A 24,408-nucleotide genomic window follows, 5' to 3' on the forward strand; every position below is an offset into this window, starting at 1 on the left:
CTACTGTGCTTAGTGATCAAGTTGGTACATTTCCACATTTTCTTACCTCCTCTTCCTTCCTCTGTCACCTGCTTTTGATTGATTATGTTACTAAACTTATTCTACTATTTACAACTTTAGGTTTACTGATGTCTCTGATACTCTATAATAAGACAATTATCTTTTGATTCCATGGTACAAGGATATCAATGTCTATATTCTCTCCTTCCATCTGTACCTCTCAACTTGATGCTCGTTCTGCTGTTTTAATTTATAATGTTTGCATTCTGTTCTATAGCTATTATTCCCTGGAAAGAAAAATCTTTATTCCTACACCTTAAATGGATTAATTGCTCACTGTGAGTCTTTGGCCGTACTTTCTTCATTCTTATCTTCTAATAGTTAATTCATGAAGGCTTCATAGGAACCAAATTCTCCCAAGTTCTTATATGTTTAAAGGTCCTTTGTTTTTGCAACATACTTGATTGGCAGTGTGGCCAGATGTAGAATTCTTGGGTCACACCTTCCTGCCCTGAAGACTCTGTAAGTGTGGCCCCAATGTGTCCCAGTGCTACAAACGTTGCCCTGAAGACTCTGTAAGTGTGGCCTCATGTGTCCCAGTGCTACAAACGTATCTGTGTTGATGGCCAAGGCTGGCTGTACTTTTCCTGCTTTAAGGGTGTTTTAGGTGCTCGAACTAAGCATAACAAAATCCCACGGGCTGAGTGGCTTACACAGCAGACATGTGTTTTCTCACAGTTCTGGAGGCTTTAGGTCCGAGATCAGCGTGCTGTCAGGGTTGGTTTCTGGTGAGACCTTCCTTCCTGGTGTGCACATGGCCGCCTTCCCGCTGTGTCCTCACGCGGTCTTTCCTCTGTGCGTGTGCGTGAGAGAGCTCTCTGGTGTCTCTTCCTTTTCTTACAGAGACATTGGTCCTCTCGAATTAGGGCTTCCCCCATGACCTCATTTAACCTTGATTACCTCCCCAGAGGCTTTGTCCCCAGATGCCGTCACATGGGGGGTTGGGCTTCAACATAGGTATTTTGGGAGACACAGCTCACTCCATAACAAAGGGTAATGTGGGAGTTTTTGCCAAAAGGCCCAGAGAATTTTTATTTATTCTTTTTTTCTTTCTTTCTTTCTTTGTTTTGCAGCTTAAATATGTGATGTATAACCATATTTATTGACATGGAAAAATGTTCACAACCTATTGCTGAATGACAAAAAAGCAGGTTTATTTATTCTTTTTATCTTTCTGTAATCCTGTTAATTTCCTCCTATTTGATAATGGTTATTATTTTTAAATAGATATTTGAATTTTTTGAAATGTCTTTATCATGATTTTTCATCTGCTGTATTTTTACATTTTTCTGGGTACATTTTTTTTGTCTGCCATTTGTTTTTCCCGTTACTTTCCTCTCTTCCCTCTCTTTTTCTTTCAGTGTCTTTATATGGTCTTGGGCTGGTTTCTCTGTGTTTCTTTCCTCATCTTTGAATAAGGGGAATTCTTCCTGGACAGGCTGTGTGTGTGAGTTGAGGCCGGGCGGGGGGCAGTGTCTGGGTGAAGCTGCTTCTGCCCAGCTTTTTCTGCCTCGCAGCTGATGGCAAAGATGCTTCGTCTAACCTTGTGGCCTGTGCTCTGATGGCAGGTGGGGCTTGGCGAGGGAGGCTTCTCAGCTGTTCTGCTCAAACTGGTCTTTTTCCAAGCAACGGCTCACTGCTTTTCCTCTCTCTGGAGACCTGCGTAGCTTGCCTGGGGTCTGATGTCACTGGTGTTCCCTCTTGGCATCCTCACTCGTCTTGGTGGGGTTATTACTACCTTTGGCAACTTGCTGCAGGGCTTTTCAGTTTCAGGGTGTTTGGGTGTTATATTATCGAAGGTAGAGTTCCCTTTTCTGTAACTTGTTCCTGTCTTGGGGTGGTTAATAAGAGCAGAAGTGTTTAGAGAGGCCTTTACTCTGCTGTGTCAAAGCTTTTTTTTTTTTTTTTTTTTTTTGCGGTTCGCGGGCCTCTCACTGTTGTGGCCTCTCCCGTTGCGGAGCACAGGCTCCGGACGCGCAGGCTCAGCGGCCGTGGCTCACGGGCCCAGCCGCTCCGCGGCATGTGGGATCTTCCCGGATCGGGACACGAACCCGCGTCCCTTGCATCGGCAGGCGGACTCTCAACCACTGCGCCACCAGGGAAGCCCTGGGTCAAAGCTTTTAAGCCCCACAGCCAAAGTTCTTTAAGACAATTTCTTTAAGCACAAATTTCTTTAGAGTACGCTCTGGGTGTACGCTACCTGTAAAATCAGGAAGTTGTACAGCATCCTAATTAACATGCTTTTAGGTTAACTTTTTTATGATTCTGATACAGTTACATGAAATCTGGGTGAACACTAAATATAGTGAATGTTTTCTTACAGACAGAACCTCCACTGAACACACCAGAAAACAGAGAATATCTTGCAGAAATTATGTTTGAATCATTTAATGTACCAGGACTCTACATTGCAGTTCAGGTAAAAACAAAGTGATTTTTGATTCCCAAATGACCTTAGCTGTCTAATAGTGGAAGACATGGTGATTCTCAAGGCCTCGGTTGTAAGATTGTGCTGTGCGTTCTTCCTTTTCCACACCCTCCACACACACACACACACACACACACACACACACACCCCATTCAGGTTTGAACTCAAACACTGTACAGACCATGTTCTGTAATTTATATTTTTATGTTTTTACTGCTGGTATAGAGTTTGTCCAGCTTTTGTCTTTTTACATGCTTGAGAATCTAATGAATTCTTCTCTGGGTGACAAGATCGATATGATGGTTCTTTTTTTGGCTTCTTTCACTTCTGATCATAAAAAAGGAAAGATACTATAATATCTGCTAAAAAACAAAACATATGTCTCTAGAGGGTTCCACCTTTGGGATTTGGGCTCCTGTGGTTCCATGAGCTTGTAGGACTTCCTTTGAAGCTACTTGTTCTTAGTGTGGGGATTTTTGTTGGTTTTGGATGTTGTTATTTATCTGCCACCCTATATAAGGGAATTGACTGAGATTTGGGGGAATAAATTTTTAAAAAGTATCTCCTAAGATGTTTTCTGCCTATTCCAGTCCCTTCTAAGAAAAAGGAGAAGGAGTTGCATAGAAAATTAATTTGGGAGATAGCACAGGCTGTTGCCTCTGGTGATCCTCTCCAGCTTTTCTTTGCAAAACTTTGATTTATTTTATTGAAAACTTGACCCCTCCAGGTGAAGTATACAGAATTTGCGTGTTCGTTGTTCACTTTGGAATTTGAATTTTGGGGGGAAGATGCAGGATAGGGAAGGGAAAGAGGTACCCGTAAGAAAGGTCTCATTGATTGACCCTGAGAGCAATCAGGTGCCGCCCTTGGGACGAGTCTCCCCGAATGCTGATGGTCTCCGTGTCTTTGCTGCAGGCAGTGCTGGCCTTGGCAGCGTCTTGGACCTCGCGACAAGTGGGCGAACGTACGTTAACGGGGATCGTCATCGACAGTGGGGATGGGGTCACCCATGCTATCCCAGTGGTAAGCAGAGTGTTGAGTGCTTCACCTTCTGTAGGCCTTCCCCGACTGGACGTAAGGGGAGAGACTAAAGGAAAAAACCCTTCTGTAATTAAAGTACCACTTTAGAAACCGTAGCTGTACTTAGCAAAGGTAACAAGAGTCTTTAAACTCAGGTATGTGAGAAAGAAGAAGAAAACCAGTGTCTTCGGTGCTGGCAAGTTGGAATTCATGCTGGGACATTTCTGTACTCAGGATGTCAGCAGTCCTTCGGGGTCTCCAGGGCTCTGCTTGATCACCGGGGGTACATCACCAGGAGGGCCTTCCTGGCTTGCGTTCTGAGCTGTCAGCTTGGGTATCAGTAGGTGTGGTGCACGGCCGCTCTGAAGGATGAGCTCTGTGTTCTGTGACAAGATGTGGACGGCTTTACCCAGCTCATGCTTTAGAGGAATCGCTTCTTGTTTTTCAAAATTTATTTAAGAGCCAAGAAGGGGAGATTGTTCCTTTTGACTTGCAGAATGCTCTGCAGTGTCACCTTTTGGCTTTAATTTTCAAAATATTAGAGAAGTGAATCCTAATTCAGGTTCAAGAGACAATGTCTATATTTTTCTTTCGATCCAGTGGACTATTTAAATGAATTATTTGAAGTTTGCTTTTTTTTTTTTTTTTTTGCGGTACGCGGGCCTCTCACTGCTGTGGCCTCTCCCGTCGCGGAGCACAGGCTCCGGACGTGCAGGCTCAGCAGCCATGGCTCACGGGCCCAGCCGCTCCGCGGCATGTGGGATCCTCCTGGACCGGGGCACGAACCCGTGCCCCCTGCATTGGCAGGCGGACTCTCAACCACTGCGCCACCAGGGAAGCCCCTGAAGTTTGCTTTTTTGAAGATGAATCGAAGCTGCCTGCAAGGGGACACACAGTGGACAGTCAGACCTCCTCTTCCTTCTCATCTTCCTCCTCCAGGCCCCCTGCTCAGAGAGCCCTGTTACTAGTTATTTATGTATATTACAGGCATATTTTCTGCATATATGGGGTGTGTGTGTGTGTGTGTGTGTGTATAGCTCCTTTTAAAAATGCAAACTGGGTTTTTTTTTTTTAAACCATTTACTTTAATCGAAAAAAGAGCCACCGTTTTCATTTCACGAAGTCGAAGGAATGATGTACTAAAAGGCTAAGGCTTTAGTTCCTGAAAGGCCACGAATTGCTGCAGGGGACGGTCGATGTGGTCGCCGCGCCCTTGCCAGCGTGCCCTCCGCGGGGTGAGGGAGACGGGGCAGAGCCTGCTCTGTGCTCGGACCGCCCCTCGGCCGGGCTCCGAGCACCTCCTCCTCTGGGGGCTGTGACAGTTGTTGGTGCCCCTTGAGGAGTCACGCTGACCGGTCTCCTCTCTGAGGGCTGCCCTCAAAGGTGAGCACAGACCAAGGTCCGGGGAGGTGCCTGTGGGCCCTGCTTCTTGGCCTTCCTCATCCACCTGATTGAGGAGAAGAAAAGAAAACGAATGCCACACAGTGGACAGGCCCACAGAGAAAGCCTATGTTCAACTCTTTTATGCTTCTTAGTTCAGTTTTTTTGCTGATTATAAAAATTACATTTGTTGTGCAAAATTTGGACAAAATAGAGAAATGTGAAGAAGAAAATAAAATGACTCATAAACCCACCTGGAGGGCTGCATCATACTTCTGGTTGTATAGCCTTCTAAGCTCTTTTTCTTAAACACACGTGTGCATGTTTTAAGCAAAATTGGAATATCCTATGTCTGATTTTGTCTTCTAATTGTACAATGTAATCCTAAAATTATCTTCTGCATGTTGGTTTAATCCCTAATATTTTTTCCTAGGGTTAAATATTCTGTGAAAAAATAGTAACTACATAATAGCCCGTCACGTGGGTATAACATTACTCACTTATTTTCCTGTTGTTGGACTTGTGGGTTGTTTTAATATATTTAATGCTGTGATGAAGCTGATGCTTATTTAACGCTGGTTGAATTCATTTTAGAAAATGTTATATGTAAGGCATGGATTATAAAAATTGTGAATAGTTTGTGTTAGAATTCATATTCTTAGGAGTTTTGAAGTTGATCTTTATTATTTTAATAGTTTGTACATACCCTTTTTCTTGATCTTAAAATATTTTATAAATGGCTTGGACTCTTCGGAAAGGCCACACCTACTCTTACTTGTAGAAGTAGGTACCTGAGAAGAAAGCACACGAGGAATTCAGTGACTTGTTCTTGCAACTTAACTTGAGACTGTATCTATGCTTAGGATCGTTAGAACTGATGCCCCTGAAACGTGGAGTCACTCCTGTCCCTCTGTCTCAGGGGCACCTGGCACAGAAGCCGCTGCTTCACGGGAATCGCGGAGTGTCTCTTCTCTACCTGATGAAGCTGGGTAGGGCTTCTCTCTCTGACTGTCAGCTCTGTAGAGCAGCCGGAGGCTCCGAGCCTGGCTTCCGTGGCGCCATGCCCGCAGGGAGATGCACAGTGGACAGTCAGACCTCCTCTTCCTTCTCATCTTCCTCCTCCAGGCCTCCTGCTCAGAGAGCCCTGTTACTAGTTATTTATATATATTACAGGCATATTTTCTGCATATATGGGTGTGTGTGTGTGGGGTGTGTGTGTGTGTGTGTGTGTGTGTGTGTGTGTGTGTGTAGCTCCTTTTAAAAGGTGTGGGTCCTCGGGCCGAGCTGCGGGCCGCGGGCAAAGGGCTGTAGCTCCCTTCCTGGCGCTGGCAGGGGGCGGCCCAGCGAGAGGATCCCAGCTCCTCCCAGCGTGGTCTCATACGGCAGAGCATTTGGGTGAACTGGCCAGAAGCACTCCTAACAAGTGCCGCTGTTTGTACAGTAAACGGGACCGTTTATTGAGTACCTAACTGCTGGTCCCACACAGGGCTGTGAGCTGGACTTCCTCTGCTTCATGAATTCTGTATTATAAACCCCGTTTGCCCCATATTATGGATGAAGGAACTGAGGATGAAACATGTTACCAGACGTGTCCATGGTCGCTCAGCCCACAGATGTGGAGCCGGATTGAGTCCAGGTTGTTAGAAGCCATGTCCTGCCTGCTAACCAAATGGTTGACTTTTAAATACAGGTCGATTTATAGTTGTTTTAATGATTTTATAGATAAACTTCTTCCTTTTTGTTAGAGGAAGAAAAAAATGATTGATCATCCATTGTTCTGACAAACGGCAGTACTTTCTGGAAATGAACCATTTCATGTGGTTTTTCTCTTTGCATTCCTGACGAAGACGTCATTTTGGTGGCTTACGGGGCATCTCCGGTTCTACTACGGAACTGTGCCTGCGGTTGTTGGAAAAGACCTCCAGGCCTAAGCTGTGCACAGAGTGGGGACTCAGTAAATGCAGTGACGCGGGCGGGGCGGGAGACTGACTCAGCGCCCAGGGAGCCCTTCTCTCCTGGAGTCGCTCACACGCCGTCTGTCTTCTCTTCTTCCTAGGCAGAAGGGTATGTCATTGGGAGCTGCATCAAACACATCCCTATCGCAGGGAGAGATATTACGTATTTCATGCAACAGCTGCTGAGGGAGCGGGAGGTGGGGATTCCTCCGGAGCAGTCGCTGGAGACTGCCAAAGCCATCAAGGTAAAAGCAGGAGCAGACGGGGCCGTTTGCGGGTGACACAGGAATGGTGTTTGGGTGCTTCCCTTGCTGCTGAGACCCCCCGCCCTCACCTTCCTTCCTCCCCACTCCCCGCGAACGTGGGTCTCGGTCTGTTTACACTCGTGGAGCTTCTAGCTATACATGAGAACAGCCTGATCACTGAGATCGAGCACCCTACGCAGTACAGCATCGTTTCATTGGTGCCTGAGCAGGTAGAACCTTCAGTTAGCTGGATGCGTCTCCCACGTCTCCCTCCAAGTTCATTTCTAGAATAAGGAACAGGCAGCAGCAGCAGCAGCGACCGTTAGGAATCCTGTGAAGTCAGCCAGTATTCAAACTAACTTCCAGTACCTGTAGTCTGTGGTTCTGTGCCCTGTGAATTACAGTTGAGAGTAATGCTGTTCTAGGGTGGAATCATAAAACAGAATCCACATGTAATTTCCAGACTGTAATTACCATGCTGGAAAAGTTACAGGAGGTTTTAAAATCAAATCAGTAAGAATAGAAGAAAAATAGCTCATTGGTCCTTTTTTAAGATGCCTGCTTGACCTGATCCATCAGTCTGGTCTTTGTATGACTCTGTATGTAGCAGTTGACAGACCCTGTTGAAAGGAGCTTTCTTTTCAGGTTGCAAAATTAGGACAAATTACTGTGTTTTTTTAAAGCCAAAATGCAAGAGATTCTTAGTAATACAAGCGTGATCTTCATATAGATGAAGAGCAAGGGTTTTGTTTGTTTCTGGAGAAGAATTTAAACGTGGGGATGACACATGGCCTTGAGCATATACTTAGCTTCTGAGCCGCAGGGGAGTTTAGCCTGTCCTCCCGCGCCCCCATCGCTGCTCCCTGGCTTCCTCGCACTAAGCACCCAGGACCGGGCTGGCTGAAAGGAAAGGAAGCATGGGGCGGGGGCGGGACTCCCGCGTTTCACCCGCCACTCTTGGTGAGCACAGGTGTTGTGAGCCTGGGCGCACTGGCAGTGGTCAGGGCTCCTTTGACGAGGGGCCCACTGCCCCGTGTGCCCAGGACGGGAGCACCTCGAATGCCCAGCCAAGGCACCAGGGCCTGTCCTTTCCTTCTGGTGGGAAGGTTATAGAAGCAACATAAGACTTTCTTTTTAGAATAAAATATTTCCCCAACTTTCCCTCTTCCTCTCCTTGCCTTTCTTCAAGGAAAGAGATTTGGATCTCTGATCCAGGTTCCCTCGCCACGCCCTCTTTCACAGATGGGACCCGACCCTCGGGGTGGACGTGGGGTGAGCAGAGCCCCGGTGATGACCGGGAGGCATTTCCTTTACTTGCTGGCTCTCTGGGGTCCGGTTCTGGCCCTGACCCCGGAGCTGGCCCATTCCGGCCCTGACGGTGTGTCGCTCAGCAGTGAAGGTCAGGCATGCGAGAGACTCCTTGTGTTCTGCAGATGAGCTGCACCGACCCTGCTGTTCGTTCTCGCCTCACCTCTCTCTGTGATGGAGGAGATCTGGAAAGGGTGGTTAGAGCCCCTGCATCCTGTTACTCCCAGGGTCACAGGTGGGCCTGAGGCTGGTGGGCTCTGGCGCACACTGTCCTTGCAGCGGGAGTCCAGAGCTTAGGGCTGACAGGGATGCTCTCCATCCAACTTCACTGAGGCGTTTCATGTCATCACTTAAGCCAGCTGAGGTGCCCTAAGAAATCGACCAGGCCTCTTAAGGCAATGTAATGTTTCTGTCTCCAGTCTGTAGATTTAAAGTCACATGGACTGACTCGCTCCTTTGTCAATGAGCAGGGCTGTGTAGCTTATAATTCAACAAAGTATATCAAGGATAGTGTTAGGATCTGTTTCAGGGATTCTCAGAAACTTTAAACTTCATATCATGAAAAGACCTTCAGAGGTCCTTCTAAAATGTGTAGTGAGCTCCAGCTGTGTGCCTGGTGTTGAACAAAGCCCACCTTGCCCACAGGCAGCTTACTTTCAGAATCTGCCACCCAAGTGCCACCTGCTGCTTTGCTGAGGTTAGCTCTCAGGACAGATGATCGACCCAGAGATCCCCAGCCAAGCGTCACCAGATGCTGAGGAGACACTTTCCACCTGTCAGGCTGGTCCGGTGCTGGGGTGGAAACCATGAGTGTCTCCTCTTGTACGGGCGTACGGCAGCTCCATCGTGCCTAAGCGGGCCTTTTCTTTTGTCCGTGGTACCTGCCGCCTTCTAGCGTGCTGTGTCACTTACTTACGTATCACGGCTGTCACTTTACTCTCTCGACTCTCAGCCAGAGCGTATGCTCCAGTGGGCAGGGGTCTGCATGTGTTCTGTTCCCTTGAGCATCCCGTGTGCCTAGCTGATGACTGTGCTGTGTCGGGCTGCACGGCAGGTTCACGACCCACTGGTGGACCGTGGTAGGCATGGGGGTGAGACCCACCGCATTCATCGTGGGGGATGCGGTCCACTGGTGCAGCGTGAATGGCGGTGTGTGCCCGGCCAGGCGCTGTGGAGGGGCCCAGGAGGAATAAGGAAAGCGGAGAGGGATAACTTTAGACGTCACTTTAGATGATATGCAGCAAAATTTGATAGGGTAAAGCTGAGGTTCATAGCCGAGCTGCAAAGGAAGCAGATTTACAAGTCCAGAGCGTAGTCGTGAAAAGTCTGTGAGGCTTGGCCACACGTCCATACTGGAGTTGTGTGTGAGTGGGATTCATTTCAGGGTGTTTGATGCTGGGGGTTACTGGGTACTTGTCAGAGGGCAGACTCTGGTGACATCTCTTCGTGTGTGTCTGCAGGAGAAATACTGTTACATTTGCCCTGATATCGTCAAGGAATTTGCCAAGTACGATGTGGATCCTCAGAAGTGGATCAAACAGTACACGGGGATCAATGCAGTCAACCAGAAGAAGTTCATTATAGATGTTGGCTACGAAAGGTTCCTGGGCCCTGAGATTTTCTTTCACCCGGAGGTAAGATGTTAGTTTTTTGAGTGTGAGGTATGGCACCTGTGGAGCGTTATGAGTAATTAGGGAGAAGCTTTAAGAGCAATAGAAGATAATGGAAATGAAATTAATCCATAGTAATATGAAAACTAGTTAATCCCGGGGACCGAATGCAGTCTGACTTTGTATGGGAGTAGGGTAACATGTAACATGTAACCTTTCCATCCTTGGTGATGGTCCATCCTAGTTGCGGTTTTTAACCCCAGACAGTTGGTCCTGCTGTGTTCCCTGCTGCAGATTAGTTAAAGCTTCTGTCTGAGGACTAACCTTTCCATTAGTTAGATGGGCTTTAGGAATTACAGATATCATCATTTTAACTATAGTCACAAAGAATTATTATTTTGCAGAAGCAGTCATCAAGAGGCAACATTTTAAGGTTTAAATGAAGTGGATTTTATTTGTATTTTGGTATATTTTTCTGCCTAATTCAGTTTACATTTGATAAGTAGGTTACAAACTGCTGCCTGTTTTTAGATGTGTATGACCATTTTGTATAGGGAAATGGCACACAATGTATGCCTTACTATAATCTAATAATCATGCCTTTGATATTACTGATTTAAAATAGACATAAAACCGAAAATGTCCAGTGAACAGCTGGTGAGCAACTGGATGTTACCTTCTTCCCCTTGAGTACGTTAAAGCTTTCCTTGATTTTTAAAGTGTATTTAAAGTTTTTTTTATGTTGAATTATTTATACTTTAACTTATTTAACTTACGGAATTGAATCTAAGACTGTTTACTCAGTGACATGATTGCTACCATATTGACTGTTTCATTTAAAAGCCACCCCCCTGAACCCTCCCCAGGCTTCTAGCTCAGGTTTACAGTGTGATCTTTCATTGACTGTGTTTTTTTCTTATATCATGGCTAGTTTTTTCATGATGTTAATATTCATAAGTGGTATACTTATTCTGTACTCGTGGCGTTTTCATTACATGACACATACATCATGCACACGTTTCACACTCTGACAGCAGGATTCACTGTGTGTCCTAATGCAGAGCTGGTCTGTTTTTGCTACTCTTTGATGTTTTCCCCTTGCTGACCCCACACATGTCATCTCCTGAGGACACGTGTCACCATCACCCCATGCACGGTCACTTGGGTTCTTCTGACATGTGAACATTTGACGTAGTCATTCCAGTGTGACGGTTTTAAAGGTATAGTACATTCTGTATTTGTTAAAGTTACTTTTAAAAAAGGTTATTGAGAGAAATGTGTAATGTTTCTTTTATATTTATATGAAATTCAGTTTGCCAACCCAGACTTTATGGAGTCCATCTCGGACGTTGTTGATGAAGTCATACAGAACTGCCCCATCGATGTCCGTCGTCCGCTGTATAAGGTATAAGCTGCCTGGGTAAGGTGCTCGGGTTCATCCCACAGTTAAAGGGCCAGCATTCTTGGAATAATAGGTTCTTAACGTCAGTGTGCAGATGTTCCTGTTTCACTCCTGTCTTACAGGATTTGTTAAAGGCCAGCATACTGGCGAAATATTTTTCTTGGAGTGGAGATGACTTAAATGTTTGGAAATAGGACTCAGCTCACCAGAAGTGTTTAAGTATTCTCATGGCTTTATTCTTACCTGGCCAGCTGTATTTTAAACTGGACAATTTTAACCTTATGTATTGATGGAAAGATGAAGGGTATCCTTCCCCTCATGGGTTCCATGAATTCACTGGTCTTGCTTCATGCATATTTAGGCTTGTGCCAAATGTGCTGTTGCCAGGAAGAGGTCAGAGCCTGAAGTGAAGCAGTCAGGTAGAAAATACTCATGTAATTTTCAGCCCTCAGCCTCTGCCCTGTCTTACCTTCTCAGCCCAGGGACCTGAGTTTAAAGAGGAGCATATCAGGCTCAGGAGTGAGGGCTTAATAAATTTTGTTTCATCTACACAATGGGATACACTACGCAGTCTTTAAAAAGAATGAGGTGAATCAATGTAAATTCAAATGAAAAGATGTCTGTAGTATACACTGTTAAGTGAAAAAGCATGTTGTAAAGTTTACACGTAGTATTTTATTTAAAAATATAGTTTGCATATATATATGAAAAGGTTTTGAATGAATGCTAAACTCTGAAAGAAAATAACATATCTTTGGGGGAAGAAGATGCATAACTTTTACCTTCTACTTCTTGTGTTTTAAGATTGAAATTTTAGAGTTAACAAATGTTATTTTTATTATTGGAAAACATTTTCCTATGTAGGCAACTTTTTATGGGTGAAAACAAATTATAATTCTATTTTTATTGTTACATGTCCTTAATTAAACAGCTCTCTCCTCCAACAAAATGTGCAAGAAAGGGAAACTAGAGACAGGTGGGAGTATTAGTAAGTTTAGTAAAATACATGCCTTGCTCTCCCTGCTTCTTAAATCTCACTTAACATCAGCTGTGTCTTCTTGTCCATGAAAGCAAGGAACAGGTGTGCACGTTTTAGTCTTTATTTCATCCTAACGGAAAAGAAACTTCTGCCAGCGGTTACAGATTGTTCATGGCTGAGATTTTTTCTCATCAGACAGTTTAGTTCACTTTCAGTACATTTACAGGAAGTAGAGATGGCCTTGTAACCTGAGCTCCTTGTTTAATAGATGATGGCCCTGAGCCCCAGAGATGGGAAAAGGAGGCAAAACTAGAGGGACCTGGGTCAAATGGAGCAAACTGGTCTTGGACTTCTAAAAAAATTATTGAGGTATAGTTGATGTACAATATTATGTAAGTTTTAGGTGTACAACATAGTGATTTGCAATTTTTAAAGGCTATATTCCATTCCTAGTTGTTATAAAATATTGGCTCTATTCCCTGTTTTTGTACAGTATATCCTTGTAGCCTGTTTATTTTATACGTAGTAGTTTGTACCTCTTAATCCCCTACTCCTGTCTTGCCCCTCGCCCCTTCCCTCTCTCCACTGGTAAACATTAGTTTGTTCTGTATATCTGTGAGTCTGCTTTTTTTTGTTATGTTCACTGGTTTGTTTTCTTTTTTAGATTCCACATATAAGTGAGCTCATATAGTATTTGTCTTTCTCTGATTTGTTTCACTTAGCATAGTACCCTCCAAGTCCATCCATGTTGCTGCAAATGGCAACATTTCATTCTTATTTATGGCTGAGTAATATTCCCTTGTGTATATCTATATATCTATATATATAGATATATATATATACACCACATTTTCTTTATCCATTCATCTGTTGATGGTCGCTTAGGTTGCTTCCATATCTTGGCAATTGTAAATAATGCTGCTATGAACATAGGGGTGCATATATCTTTTTGAGTTAAGTGTTTTCATTTTTTTTGGATACGTACCCAGAAGTGGAATTGCTAGATTAGGTAGTTCTATTTTTAGCTTTTCAAGAAACCTCCATACTGTTCTCCATAGTGGCTGTACCAATTTACATTCCCACCAACAGTGCACGAGGGTTCCCTTTTCTCCACACCCTCTCCAACATTTGTTTTTGTGGTATTTTTGATGATAGCCATTCTGACAGGTGTGAGGTGACAGCTCATTGTGGTTTTAATGTGCATTTCTCTGATGATTAACGGTGTTGAGAAACTTTTCACGTGCCTTTTGGCCATCCCTATGTCTTCTTTGGGAAAATGTCTGTTCAGATCCTCTGCCCATTTTTTGGTTGGGTCGTTTGTTTTTTCTCATGTTGAGTTGTATGAGCTATTTATATATTTTGGAGGTTAACCCCTTCTCAGTCGTATCATTTGCAAATATCTTCTCCCATTCAGTAGGTTGTCTTTTCGTTTTATTGATGGTTTCCTTTGCTGTGCAAACGTTTTAAGTTTAATTAGGTCCCATTTGTTTATTTTTGCTTTTATTTTCTTTGCTTTAGGAGATGGATCCAAAAAATATTGCTGTGATTTATGTCAGAGAGTGTTCTGCCTGTGCTTTCTTCTAGGAGTTTTATGGCCTCTGGTCTTACATTTAGGTCTTCAACCCATTTTGAGTTGATTTTTGTACATGGGGTTAGAGAGTGTTGTAATTTCATTCTTTTATATGTAGCTGTCCAACAGACAGTTGAGTTTTGAGAGGGGTTAAGCGCCGGGTAGGATCACTTAGCTAAGTGGCAGGGTTGGATTTTGAGTCCACTTGCCACACTTTTGAAAACGCGTGCTTTTTCCACCACATCACACTGAAGATTATGTAAAATGTGGCAGGAAGATGATTCCGCAAAGAGGGAAACCCTGTCCCAACTGCTTCACCCCCTGGAAAAGTCATTTCTTCCCTGAGGCGTTCGAGGGCTTTCTGCTTGGCCCTGGTCGCCTGGCCCTGCTCCGCCAGCCGTGTGAGTGCTTCTGTGCGGGACGTTGGCTGAGTTATGGCAGCCTTGCGAGTGGTTTAGGACCTCAGTAGGCTTGGTGGGGGGCTGACTGGGGGTGGACCGTGTTTTTCTCCTTTGTCGGGCTCTCTACCCCGTGGGGAAGGAGGGACACAGTGGGGCCCGGTCTGCGCTGCCACCCAGCAAGCAGGTGAGAAGCTAACCCTGGCGTCTCGGTGCTCACAGCACACGTTCACTTGTGTGTTCACAGACTGTCCCCTGCGGGGCGGCTCCCCTGGAGTGTCACCCTGGTGGTCACCCCTGTGGGGGAGCCAGCTGGCAGGCACCTGGCTCCCGCCCGTGGCCCATCGCTGCCACGTGGCCCGGCCGCACTGCCAGCCCTGGGCGTGGGGAGGGTGAGGACTGTCTGCTGGCACCTCTGCCACAGCCACCACGAAAGGGTCTTGTTTCCAGAACAAAGGGCTTGATGAGTGAATGCAAGTGTAATATCGAAGCCTAAAAATGCCCTTTCCTGCGTGTTTGCCTGCCAGGTAATGGCTGTCCTCGTGCTTTTCCCCATGGTGGTTTTAGACCAGGGGTTGGCCAGCTCTTTCTGCAAAGGGCCAGATGGTAAGTATTTTCAGCTTTGTGGGCCATTCGGTCTATGTTGCTGCCAGAGGACACGCGAGTGACCAGGAAGGGCTGTGTTCCCAGGAACTTTGTGTATGAAAGCAGGCGTTGGGGACGTAGGCGGGAAGCGTGATTCTCACACTTTCCGGCTCAGGCCTCACACACTCATTCACTGACTGCAGCCAGGGCTGCTGTTGGGAAAGGCTCCTCTCACCCCAGGGCCCTGTGGCCCCCGCAGGCCACTGCTCTGGCCCCTCGTCTCCAGAGGCCGTCACCCCGTGTTCCGGGCTCCCGGGGCAGCATCCTGGGCGGGCGGCCTTGTTCTTCGGATTCGCTCTGAACTTTTGGTCCCGCTTTCCTCCTCCTCCTCCTCCTCCTCCAGAGTTTAGCCGTGAGCTTGCCATGGAAAGAACCTTCCACTGCGACATCTGTGTTCATGAAATGCACACATGTACAGTTTGTGGGATTTTGAAAGTAATTAAGAGACATACTACATACAGGTGCTTCTGCAGAACACGTGGGCGTCTTGCTCTGGAGAGCTCTGTTCACGTGTCTTTAGGTAGCATGTCTTTCCTCTCCAGTCTTACCGTTACTTTGTCATTCCCTCCTCTGTTACTGATGTTTCTTCCTACCTGCTGGGCCCCCTTTTGTCAGTGTCCCAGACACGTGCCGTGGGGCTTAAAAAGTACTCAGTAACCACTAAAGAAGTAGGAAGCAGGTTCGTACCCAAAGAAACTCATGATTGCCAAGGGGAAGCAGCCTGTCTGCTGAGCCCTGCTGGATTCCGTGCCTGGGCAAGGTGCCCCTCCAGGAGGCTGGTTTCCTGACTTCTGCCTCCGTGCACTGTTCCCGCAGTGCCCACAGGCTCAGACGGGCTGCTGAGGTGGCCGAACCAGCCAGAGGGGAAGCCACAGGCCTCGCAGGAAGGGTTCTGAGGCTGCTGCTTGGTGCCCTGAGCTCTGCTGCTCAGCTCACAGCCTCAGAGGAAGGTGTCTCCCCGTGGCCTCACCTGCTCCCAAAGGTGCTGTCTGGACCAGTCGGGCCTGGACGTCTTATGTTTCTCAGGCTCAGTCTTGGGAACTGTAGGTGGAGTTGCTTATGGAGAAGCGAGCAGGAGGAAGCACCCGAGACCTTCTTGGTCCTTGAGTTAACACCCTCCTCAGGCTAGTACACAAGAAAAAGAAGTTGGTGGAGAATAAAATGTGGCTTTGAAAATTTAGAATCTTCAAAAACGTAAAACAGTTTTTTTTGGACAAAAGGAGTTATAATCTAATTTTTATTTCAGTCTGGCCTGTAGATCAGAAGGGTATTCACATGCCCCCTTTTTCTGTTCAGTCTCTAAGTATGATGGAGGTCGGGTCTGGAGGGGACTCGTGTGTGAGAGCCAAGTCTTGGAGGCCTGTGATTTCCCCACGAAGCCAAGTCATTGCAGGCAGCAGGTGCTGCTTGAAACAAGACGTTTTCGGCCCTGGCTGTCCATGAGCGTCACCCCAGCAGCATTAAAATATACTGATGTCAGGGTCCCACCCCCAGAGATTCTGATGTAATTGTCCTGGGCATCTGGATTTTAAAAGCTTCCCAGATGATTTTAATGTGCAGCTAAATTGAGAACCACTGTTAGCAACTAGTCTACTCTGGGGTTAGTCAGCGTTTAGTAGCTTTCCTGCTTTACTCGAGGGCAAAGCCAGTTTTGAGTTGCTTTGTAATGCAGCTGGGTCTCTACTAAATACAAGACACTATTGTTGTTAACTTAGAGGACTTAAGTATGTATGAGAGATGGATCTTGTCTTCAAGAGCTTATAAAAAAGCTAAAAATAATACTGAAATAATTCTCATGGGAACCACCACAAGCTAAATGTCGTTTATTGAGGTGTCATGGAAATTTAATGAGAAGGGCTCAAGGAGGGCTTGGAGAAGGTGGCAGGGAGCTGGTCTGAGGGCTCAGCCTGCAGAGAGGAGGTGGGGATGCAAGCCAGGGGGAGGGCACTTGGCATAGGTGGCAGCGCGGGCGCAGGGCAGAGGCTGTAGAACCCCACCCCGGGTGGAGCCCAGAGTGGTACTGAAGGTGGTGGGGAGCAAGTCCCGGAGTGGGGGCGGGGCTGGCAATTCAGTATTTTTAGACCTGCTTTGGCAGTGGGCTGGGAGTTGTTAAAAATTCTCATTCCTTGTGTTTGTCAAGCAGACGTGACTGCATCTTGATGTGGTTCAAGGAATGATTTTTCTGGAACAGATTGCTTGAATTGGGTTGTATGTAAGTATGTTAATACCTTTTAAGTCAGAGGAGCTATTGCAAAATGAGTTATATATGTATTTTTATTCTTAATGGTGAACGAGTTGAAATATCTTTAATACTTAGAGATCGAAATACACATTTTAAGACGTTATTGGTTTGTTCAACCCTTTTCACAGTAGGCCTTCTATTCAGGTGAGATCCCAAGTGCAGTCTGACGTGTGAGCAGATGGGCGGGCGGTTTGGGGCCAGCTGGTGGACAGAGCAGGCTCGGGGCTTGCCGGTCCGGCCCCCGGCTCCATGCGCACCCCCATAGTTGGTGCTTCCTGCCCAGGTGTCCAGAAATGACAGGGTCCATGTGCCGCTGGGGAGGGACGAGTGACGTCGCAGCTGAGCGCTGACCTGCCAGGTGGAGAGGAACTTCCAGAGGCTTATTGTTATGAGAGAGTGAGGAGGGGCCGATGGTGGCTGCTTTGACACCGTTTTGACAACGTTGAGCAAATGTGCACTGAGCCTCCAAGGAGGGCCCGGCCTCACTTGGGCACCTGGATAGACCCTGACGGGAGTGTGTTGGGCTTGAGGCCAGCGCCTCATTCTTGCTCCCAGGACCTCTAGCTCCTTGGAAGAGGCCCCATCCGCGTTAGGGAGGACGCCCTTAACGTTGACCACATCTGCAAAGTACCTTCACAGCGACACCGAGGTTGCCGTGTGGGTCAGTCATTGGGTGCTGTAGCCAGACCAAGCTGACACACAAAGTTAACCATCCAAGAAGCCAGGAAGGAGCAGTCGAAGAAAGAAGAGAAAGAACACTCTGGGAGTCAAGGGGAGACAGCTGTCATCAGCCGTGTCAGGTGACGCCGAGAGGTCACCCAGGACGAGGGTTCTCGGTGAGGGTGCGGGCAGAGGCCAGGTTACAGCAGCTGAGGGGAGGAGTCACTAGGGGAGAAGACGTGCAGGTAATTCTCGGAAGACATTCGTCGTCGGTTTTTACGTCTCCTATGGTCAGGCAGCCGTTTCGAGCCAGCCTGGAGTTGGATTTCCTCTAGGACAGGGCGGGGCATCATACGGCCCACCTTTGAGAAGTAAGTTTGTTCAAACTTTGCTGGGATTGCAGTCTTTGGGTTCTGTCTGAGAGTAAAAAAGCTCTTGTGCCGGGACTTCCCTGGCGGTCCAGTGCTTAAGAATCCGTCTTGCAATGCAGGGGACGCCGGTTCGATCCCTGGTTGGGGACTAAGATCCTACATGCCGCGGGGCAACTAAGCCCTCGCGCTGCAACTACTGAGCCCACGCGCCACAACTAGAGAGCCCGCGTGCCACAACTAAGACCTAACGTGGCCAAAAATAAAAATAAATATTTTTATAAAAGTTTGAGAACTGCTGTAACAGAATAAGTTGCATGCTTCCCTAAAAAGCTGTGAATTTTTTTATTTTAAAAAAAGCCCTTGTCCCTAAAGAGGGACAAGCCTTTCAAAATTTCCACGTAGGGGTGGTTGCCGGGAGAGTTGTCATCTTAACCTGTAGCAAGCGGTGGGGGTGGAGACTTCACTGTGAGCATCTTACTTTGTGCCTCTGGTTAATGGAGGAATAGCATGGTGGGTAGGGGCACGGCGTGTCTGTCAGACGGGATTAAGAGTACGAATAGAGTCTCCAGCACAAAGTATACTTAACGTTACAGGAATGGGAGTTTTTGTTATTTTTAATACTATATAAGGTATTGAATGAGCTTCTTATTAACATCGACTTTGTCTTTCTGGCTTAAACGTCAGGTGGCTAACAGGCTGTGTGTATTGTTTATGATGATGTGTGCTAGGATGTTCTTTACTAGCATAAAGACAGGGCCTTTGCTTTTGTAGAGGTAGTTTACGATTGAGGCTTTTATTTGACATCATGGGATAAACAGTTATGCAGCAGAGTAAGCTGCAGTCTGTAGAAGAACCCAGTCCACACAGTGGTCTGGGTAAGCAGATAGCACAGCCGCACTGAGTGAGGAGGTGCTGTGCAAATTGGGCTCCGCGGCCTTTCAGCAGGTCGGCGGACAGCACCATGAAACACCATCTTAGTGTAGGAAACGTTCACTCTACAGGTGAGCGAGGATTATCATTTCTGGCTTAAAATGCATTTAGAAAATTTGAGAAGTGCCAGAGTCTTTAAGAAAGAAAACAGTAACCGCTGACTTTATAAAAACGACTGAACTTTTCCCAAAGTGGTTGTATCATTTATACTTCCACCAGCGATGTGCAAGAGTTTCATTTGTTTGTATTTTAACCTAAACTTGGTGTGTAATGGATTTGGTTTGTATGATCCTGATTACAAATGCTGTTGCCTATCTTTTCACGTACTTATTTGTCATTTGTGTATCTTCTGTGAAATGTCTGAATCTTTTGCCCATTTTTTAATTGGCTTGTTTATATTATTATTGAGTTGTAAGAGTTCTTTTTATATTCTGGATATAAGTCCTTTGTTAGATGTATGCATTGCAACTACTTTTTCCTAGTCTGTGGCTTGTCTTTTCATTTTCTTAGTGGTATCTTTTGAAGAACAGAAGTTTTCATTTTATAAAGTTCAATTTATCAGTTTTTATTTTTTACGGTTCACACTTTTTATGTCCGATCAAAGACATCTTTGCCTACATTATAGTCATGAAGACTTTAAGAAAATATTTTCTTCTAGAAGCTCTGTAAGCTTTAGCCCTTGCATTTAAATCTGTGATCCATATTGAGTTAAATTGTATGTGTGAAGTAAGGTAAATAAGCAAATGTTCATTTCTCCTCTGTGGATATTAATTATTCAGCATCATTTGTTGCAAAGACTAGTCTTTTCCTGTTGAAGTGTCTTGGCTACTTTGTCTAAAATCATCTGACCACGTATACACAGTGTATACACAGCACCGTTTTTTGTTTTTTGTTTTTTAATTTTTATTTATTTATTTTTGGCTGTGTTGGGTGTTCGTTTCTGTGCACGGGCTTTCTCTAGTTGTGGCGAGCGGGGCCCACTGTTCATCGCGGTGCACGGGCCTCTCACTGTCACGGCCTCTCCCTTTGTGGAGCACAGGCTCCAGACGCACGGTCTCAGTAGTTGTGGCTCATGGGCTTAGTTGCTCCGCGGCATGTGGGATCTTCCCAGACCAGGGCACGAACCCGTGTCCCCTTCCTTGGCAGGCAGATTCTTAACCACTGCTCCACCAGGGAAGCCCCACAGCACCGTTCTTATTGTTGTGTGAATGAATGAAAACATGAACCTTCTGTGTTACACCTTTGAAAGCAACTCAAGATCTTGCAATGCTTCTGATCTTAACGAACATTCGTTTTCATACCCTGGTGAGTTAATTTTTAAATGGAAAAATCCATTGCAGAGATATGAGAAGTAATTGCAGCAACTGACCCAAGACTGTGTCCGGGACTGGAGAGAAAACTGCTGGGAAGGGTGTTAATAGTGCAGGTGACAGGACTGCAAGAGCAGTGATGGATTTAGATGAAGTTTTTTTCATCAATGTAATTCATGAAGTCGAGAATTGACCTGTGAGGCTCATTCTAAGATATGATGCCCAGAATATCCAGCATGCTTTTAAATTGTGATTCTCAGTAGCAAGCAGATACGCAGTTTATGTGAAGGTGTTAACAGGCGAAGAGACCTGTCTCTTCAAGGAGGTGGGGATCAGAATGCCCTTGTTTGACTCGGTTAAGGTTGCCATCTGACCTGTCCGGGACTTGGGCCTGGTTCTCGCAGCTCCTGGCCAGGTCGAAGAGGAGTGTCGGTGAGCAGGGGTGACCCCTGAGAGCGGCGTGGGTTGGTGGCCCCTTGGCTCTGATAGGAGCCGAACCGTCTCCTGTTGTTTCGGAGCGATTTCTCCACAGGTGACCGGATGCAGCGGTGATTATTCATGGTGTTGATCCCGGGGTAGGATGTTGTCTGGAAGATCTAGATTTGCCGTTTGTCAAGAGAAAACGGGGAGGGGTGTTGGTAGGAGACGGCCCTTTGAGAAATGGAACAGGCAGCGTGTTTTCACTTGGTTATAGTTGAGGAAGAAGCACCGAGAGAAAGAATTTGTGACACAGGAAAAAAGTACAGTTTATACTTTCTTGATAGCATTAGCTCTGCTTCGGTGATCATCTTTTCACATAGATTGAAGTGTGTTATTCAAACAAGCGATTGGGCGCGTGGGGTGTGTTGTGGGCAGGTCACTAGGCCAGCGTGGGCGGGTGATCTCACGCAAGGAAACCTCTGCTTTGTGTCTTTTAGAATGTCGTGCTTTCAGGGGGCTCGACGATGTTCAGGGACTTTGGACGTCGCCTGCAGAGAGACTTAAAAAGGGTGGTGGACGCCAGACTGAGACTCAGCGAGGAGCTCAGTGGCGGCAGAATAAAGGTGAGGCCCCTCGACAGCACAAGTCAGCGGGCGCCCGTCTGGGCAGCGAGGGAGAAGCGCAAGATGCAGCCACTCTCAGCCACCGTGTGAAGTGACATTCAGAGGTTTGTCACCTGGACTCACCCCAGGTGTGCGGTCAGGGCGGATACGGACCTCGTGAGGCAGCTGTGCAGCTTTACACCGCCCACCGACCCACGCACGCCAGCAGTGTCCTTTGTGTGTAGGAGGTCAGGTGTGTAGTGTAATGACCAGCATCCCAAGGAGACGGGTCAGTTTACAGTGAGGAGCTTTAGCGTCCTTTGGGAACATTCTCATTTAACACGGGCAGGGCGTTACTGCTGTGTTCCTCCAAGATAATGATTCTTAACTAGCTGGTGAGTTAACTCAGTTTACCCAGGCAGGCTTGGGCTTTGGTATGGGGTGAATGGGAGCTAACCTGCGTGTCCTCACCTAGTGGGATCACACTGTTGGCAAAGTGTAATTCTTATAGTATTTTGGGGACACTTAGTGTTATTTGGAATTATCTCTAAATGCTAAAACATCTAATTTGTTTAGTTAAAAAAATCAGTTGGGTTATTTGCTTGGATATTTTACTTTTTAAAATGCCTTTAGATAGAGGTAACCTGCCCTTGACTTGTGTGCTTTCTTCTTTGCACCTCCTGGGGCCGGGGGGAGGGGGCTGGGGGCTGGGGGCCACGTGAATTTGGCAGCAGGAGCGGCTGAGAACCTTCCTTTCAGGGCGGAGTGCAGAGGTGCTTGAAGCTGAGGGCAGGGCCTGGGGGAGGGGAGGAGGCCCTCAGGGTGGAGCGGCGTCCAGTAGGTGGAAGGGCGTGTGCACAGGTGAGTCAGCGCACATCACTTCCCCTTCCAGCCCAAGCCCGTGGAGGTCCAGGTGATAACGCATCACATGCAGCGCTATGCGGTGTGGTTCGGAGGCTCGATGCTGGCCTCAACTGTAAGTCCTTTTCTAGATTGTGCTGTCTTTTCATCTCTGTGTTCCCTGCTGAGTTTGAATAAATACTGTCTTTTGGAGGTTAAATTATGTGTGTTTTAATTGTGTGTGGCTCTAAACAGCCGCACGTTTAATTCTGAGATAGAAGAAATAACTTTAATGACCATTTAAACTGCACAGCTAATTCGTAAGCATCCTTGCCAATTAGGGGTTACAGAGAATATGGATAAGAGAATCCAAAAATAACCTAAAACATCTTGCATTAATCATTAGTTCCAGTGACTTTTCCGAGTAATTACTACTTTCTTGCCTCAAATTTGGGACTGGCTAACGAACTGCTGATTTAGGGCGAGCACGTAGCTGTTCCTAAATAGAAGCTGAATGAGTGGAAAAAATGAAATAAGCTCCCATTTTGAAGAGGTCAGAGTCTGTGACAGAGGCCATCGGGGAGAGGGTGGAGGTTTGGGGTGAGGAGAGTTTCTCGTTTGCTTGGTCGTTGACTTGGTTTCATTTCCCTTCTGGAGCATTTATGCTCCGTCTGCTGGTTGCCTCTTGCAGCCGGAGTTCTTCCAGGTCTGTCACACCAAGAAGGGCTACGAGGAGTACGGCCCCAGCATCTGCCGCCACAACCCCGTCTTTGGAGTCATGTCTTAGTGGTGGCTTTGACACCGCCCTTCCAGTGGTGTCACGGCGGGTGTGCAAGTGTCCTTCAGACCCGGAGGAGACCGGCTCCTGTACACAGTGCGCGTGCTGTGGTGCCGGGCAGCCCAGCAAAGCCATCTCCATTCCCGGCCTCCCCCCGCCCCTCCCCGCTCTCCTCTCCACCTGAGCTTCGAGTCCACAGATCCAATTCTGGAGGAATTCAGCTGCGACTCTCAGATTTGTTACGGAAAACCCTAGAACACGGCGCAAAATAGCTCCCCACCCAGGGCAGAGTATGGGCTCTCAACCCTTCTCCTCCCAGACTATTTTTGTAAATAAAATGTTATAAACTTGAAATACAAATTGATGTTTATATTTCCTATCATTTTGTATTTTATGGTATTTGGTACACCTGGCTGATCCCGAGCACGAGTAGATGTCGATGTCATGGAGTGTTGTCATAAAACGTTTTTAACTGTGAGGCATGTTCTGATGTGTTTGTAGGCAAACAAAATAAAGCAGAGTAAACTTTTTTGGCCATATGTTTGCTAGGAAATGGTTACACTTTATTGGAGTGATGGGAAGTTTAAACACTAAGCAGTGTTGTATGAGAATTATTACAGACAACGTATCTTTTCATTTTCTTGTTGGAACTTTCTGGAATTGTTTTATAGAAGATGCCGGTTTGCTGTTGGTGAGTGCTGGATGAAATACTACCTTGCACCATTGTAATAAAAGCAGTTAGACTCTTTATAAAGCTCTCCTCTCGTGCTGTAGTGGTCTTTTGGTTTTCCCCTTTGTGCCTGAACTTCTTTCAAAGAATACTGAAATTCGTTTCGCGTCTTTGGAGGCTTTGATGATTGACACCAAGTTTTGGGGAGGAAGTTTCCTAAAATGATGTGGATTGCCTGTCCTGCAGTGACCACTCGGCCCCTGGAGGTGGTGTGGATGGGCCTGTGAGCGTGGGGGGCCGGGTGGAGGGACGTGCCTCGTGGCTCCCACCGCCCCTTCCTGGGAATTCAGAATTCATGGCTTTAAGCTTTGAGTAGCTACTCTGACATCTGCTGAGTGGAATGCTGGCTTGAGAGGTAATTTGCTAAATTAGGAGATTTAGTTTTACCCCATTCTTCATATAATACTTAGGTTACTTTTTAAACTGTTATTTATGGTATTTCTTCTAGATCATGAAGTATGTTTTTTTCTCTGAAAATGTGCCTTTGTAAAGAAACATTTGGTTTTACTTTTTAAGGTTAAGAAG

At 46.4% G+C, this 24,408-nt stretch overlaps 1 protein-coding gene across 7 annotated transcripts in view; it reads left to right on the top strand.

Annotated features, from left to right (window-relative positions):
• ACTR3B (actin related protein 3B) overlaps positions 1-24,088 on the top strand; it is a 65,104-nt gene extending 41,016 nt beyond the window's left edge. For 2 of the 7 annotated variants that reach the window (XM_082633085.1, XM_082633086.1), the window contains exons 4-11: positions 2,384-2,479; positions 3,404-3,511; positions 6,945-7,088; positions 9,857-10,030; positions 11,319-11,411; positions 21,431-21,556; positions 22,428-22,511; positions 23,067-24,088. In XM_082633085.1, coding sequence (XP_082489211.1) covers positions 2,384-2,479; positions 3,404-3,511; positions 6,945-7,088; positions 9,857-10,030; positions 11,319-11,411; positions 21,431-21,556; positions 22,428-22,511; positions 23,067-23,162 — 921 coding nt within the window. In that variant the 3' untranslated portion in view covers positions 23,163-24,088. Of the gene's footprint in view, positions 1-2,383; positions 2,480-3,403; positions 3,512-6,944; positions 7,089-9,856; positions 10,031-11,318; positions 11,412-21,430; positions 21,789-22,427; positions 22,512-23,066 lie in introns of those variants that run through there. The other 5 variants (XM_082633082.1, XM_082633081.1, XR_014295058.1 and 2 more) reach the window with 5 other exon arrangements.
• Positions 24,089-24,408: the final 320 nt, after the last annotated feature.

The sequence above is a fragment of the Mesoplodon mirus genome (genome assembly GCF_964341445.2).
Source record: "Mesoplodon mirus genome assembly, chromosome: 9".
In the NCBI taxonomy this organism is placed as follows: Eukaryota; Metazoa; Chordata; class Mammalia; order Artiodactyla; family Ziphiidae; genus Mesoplodon; species Mesoplodon mirus.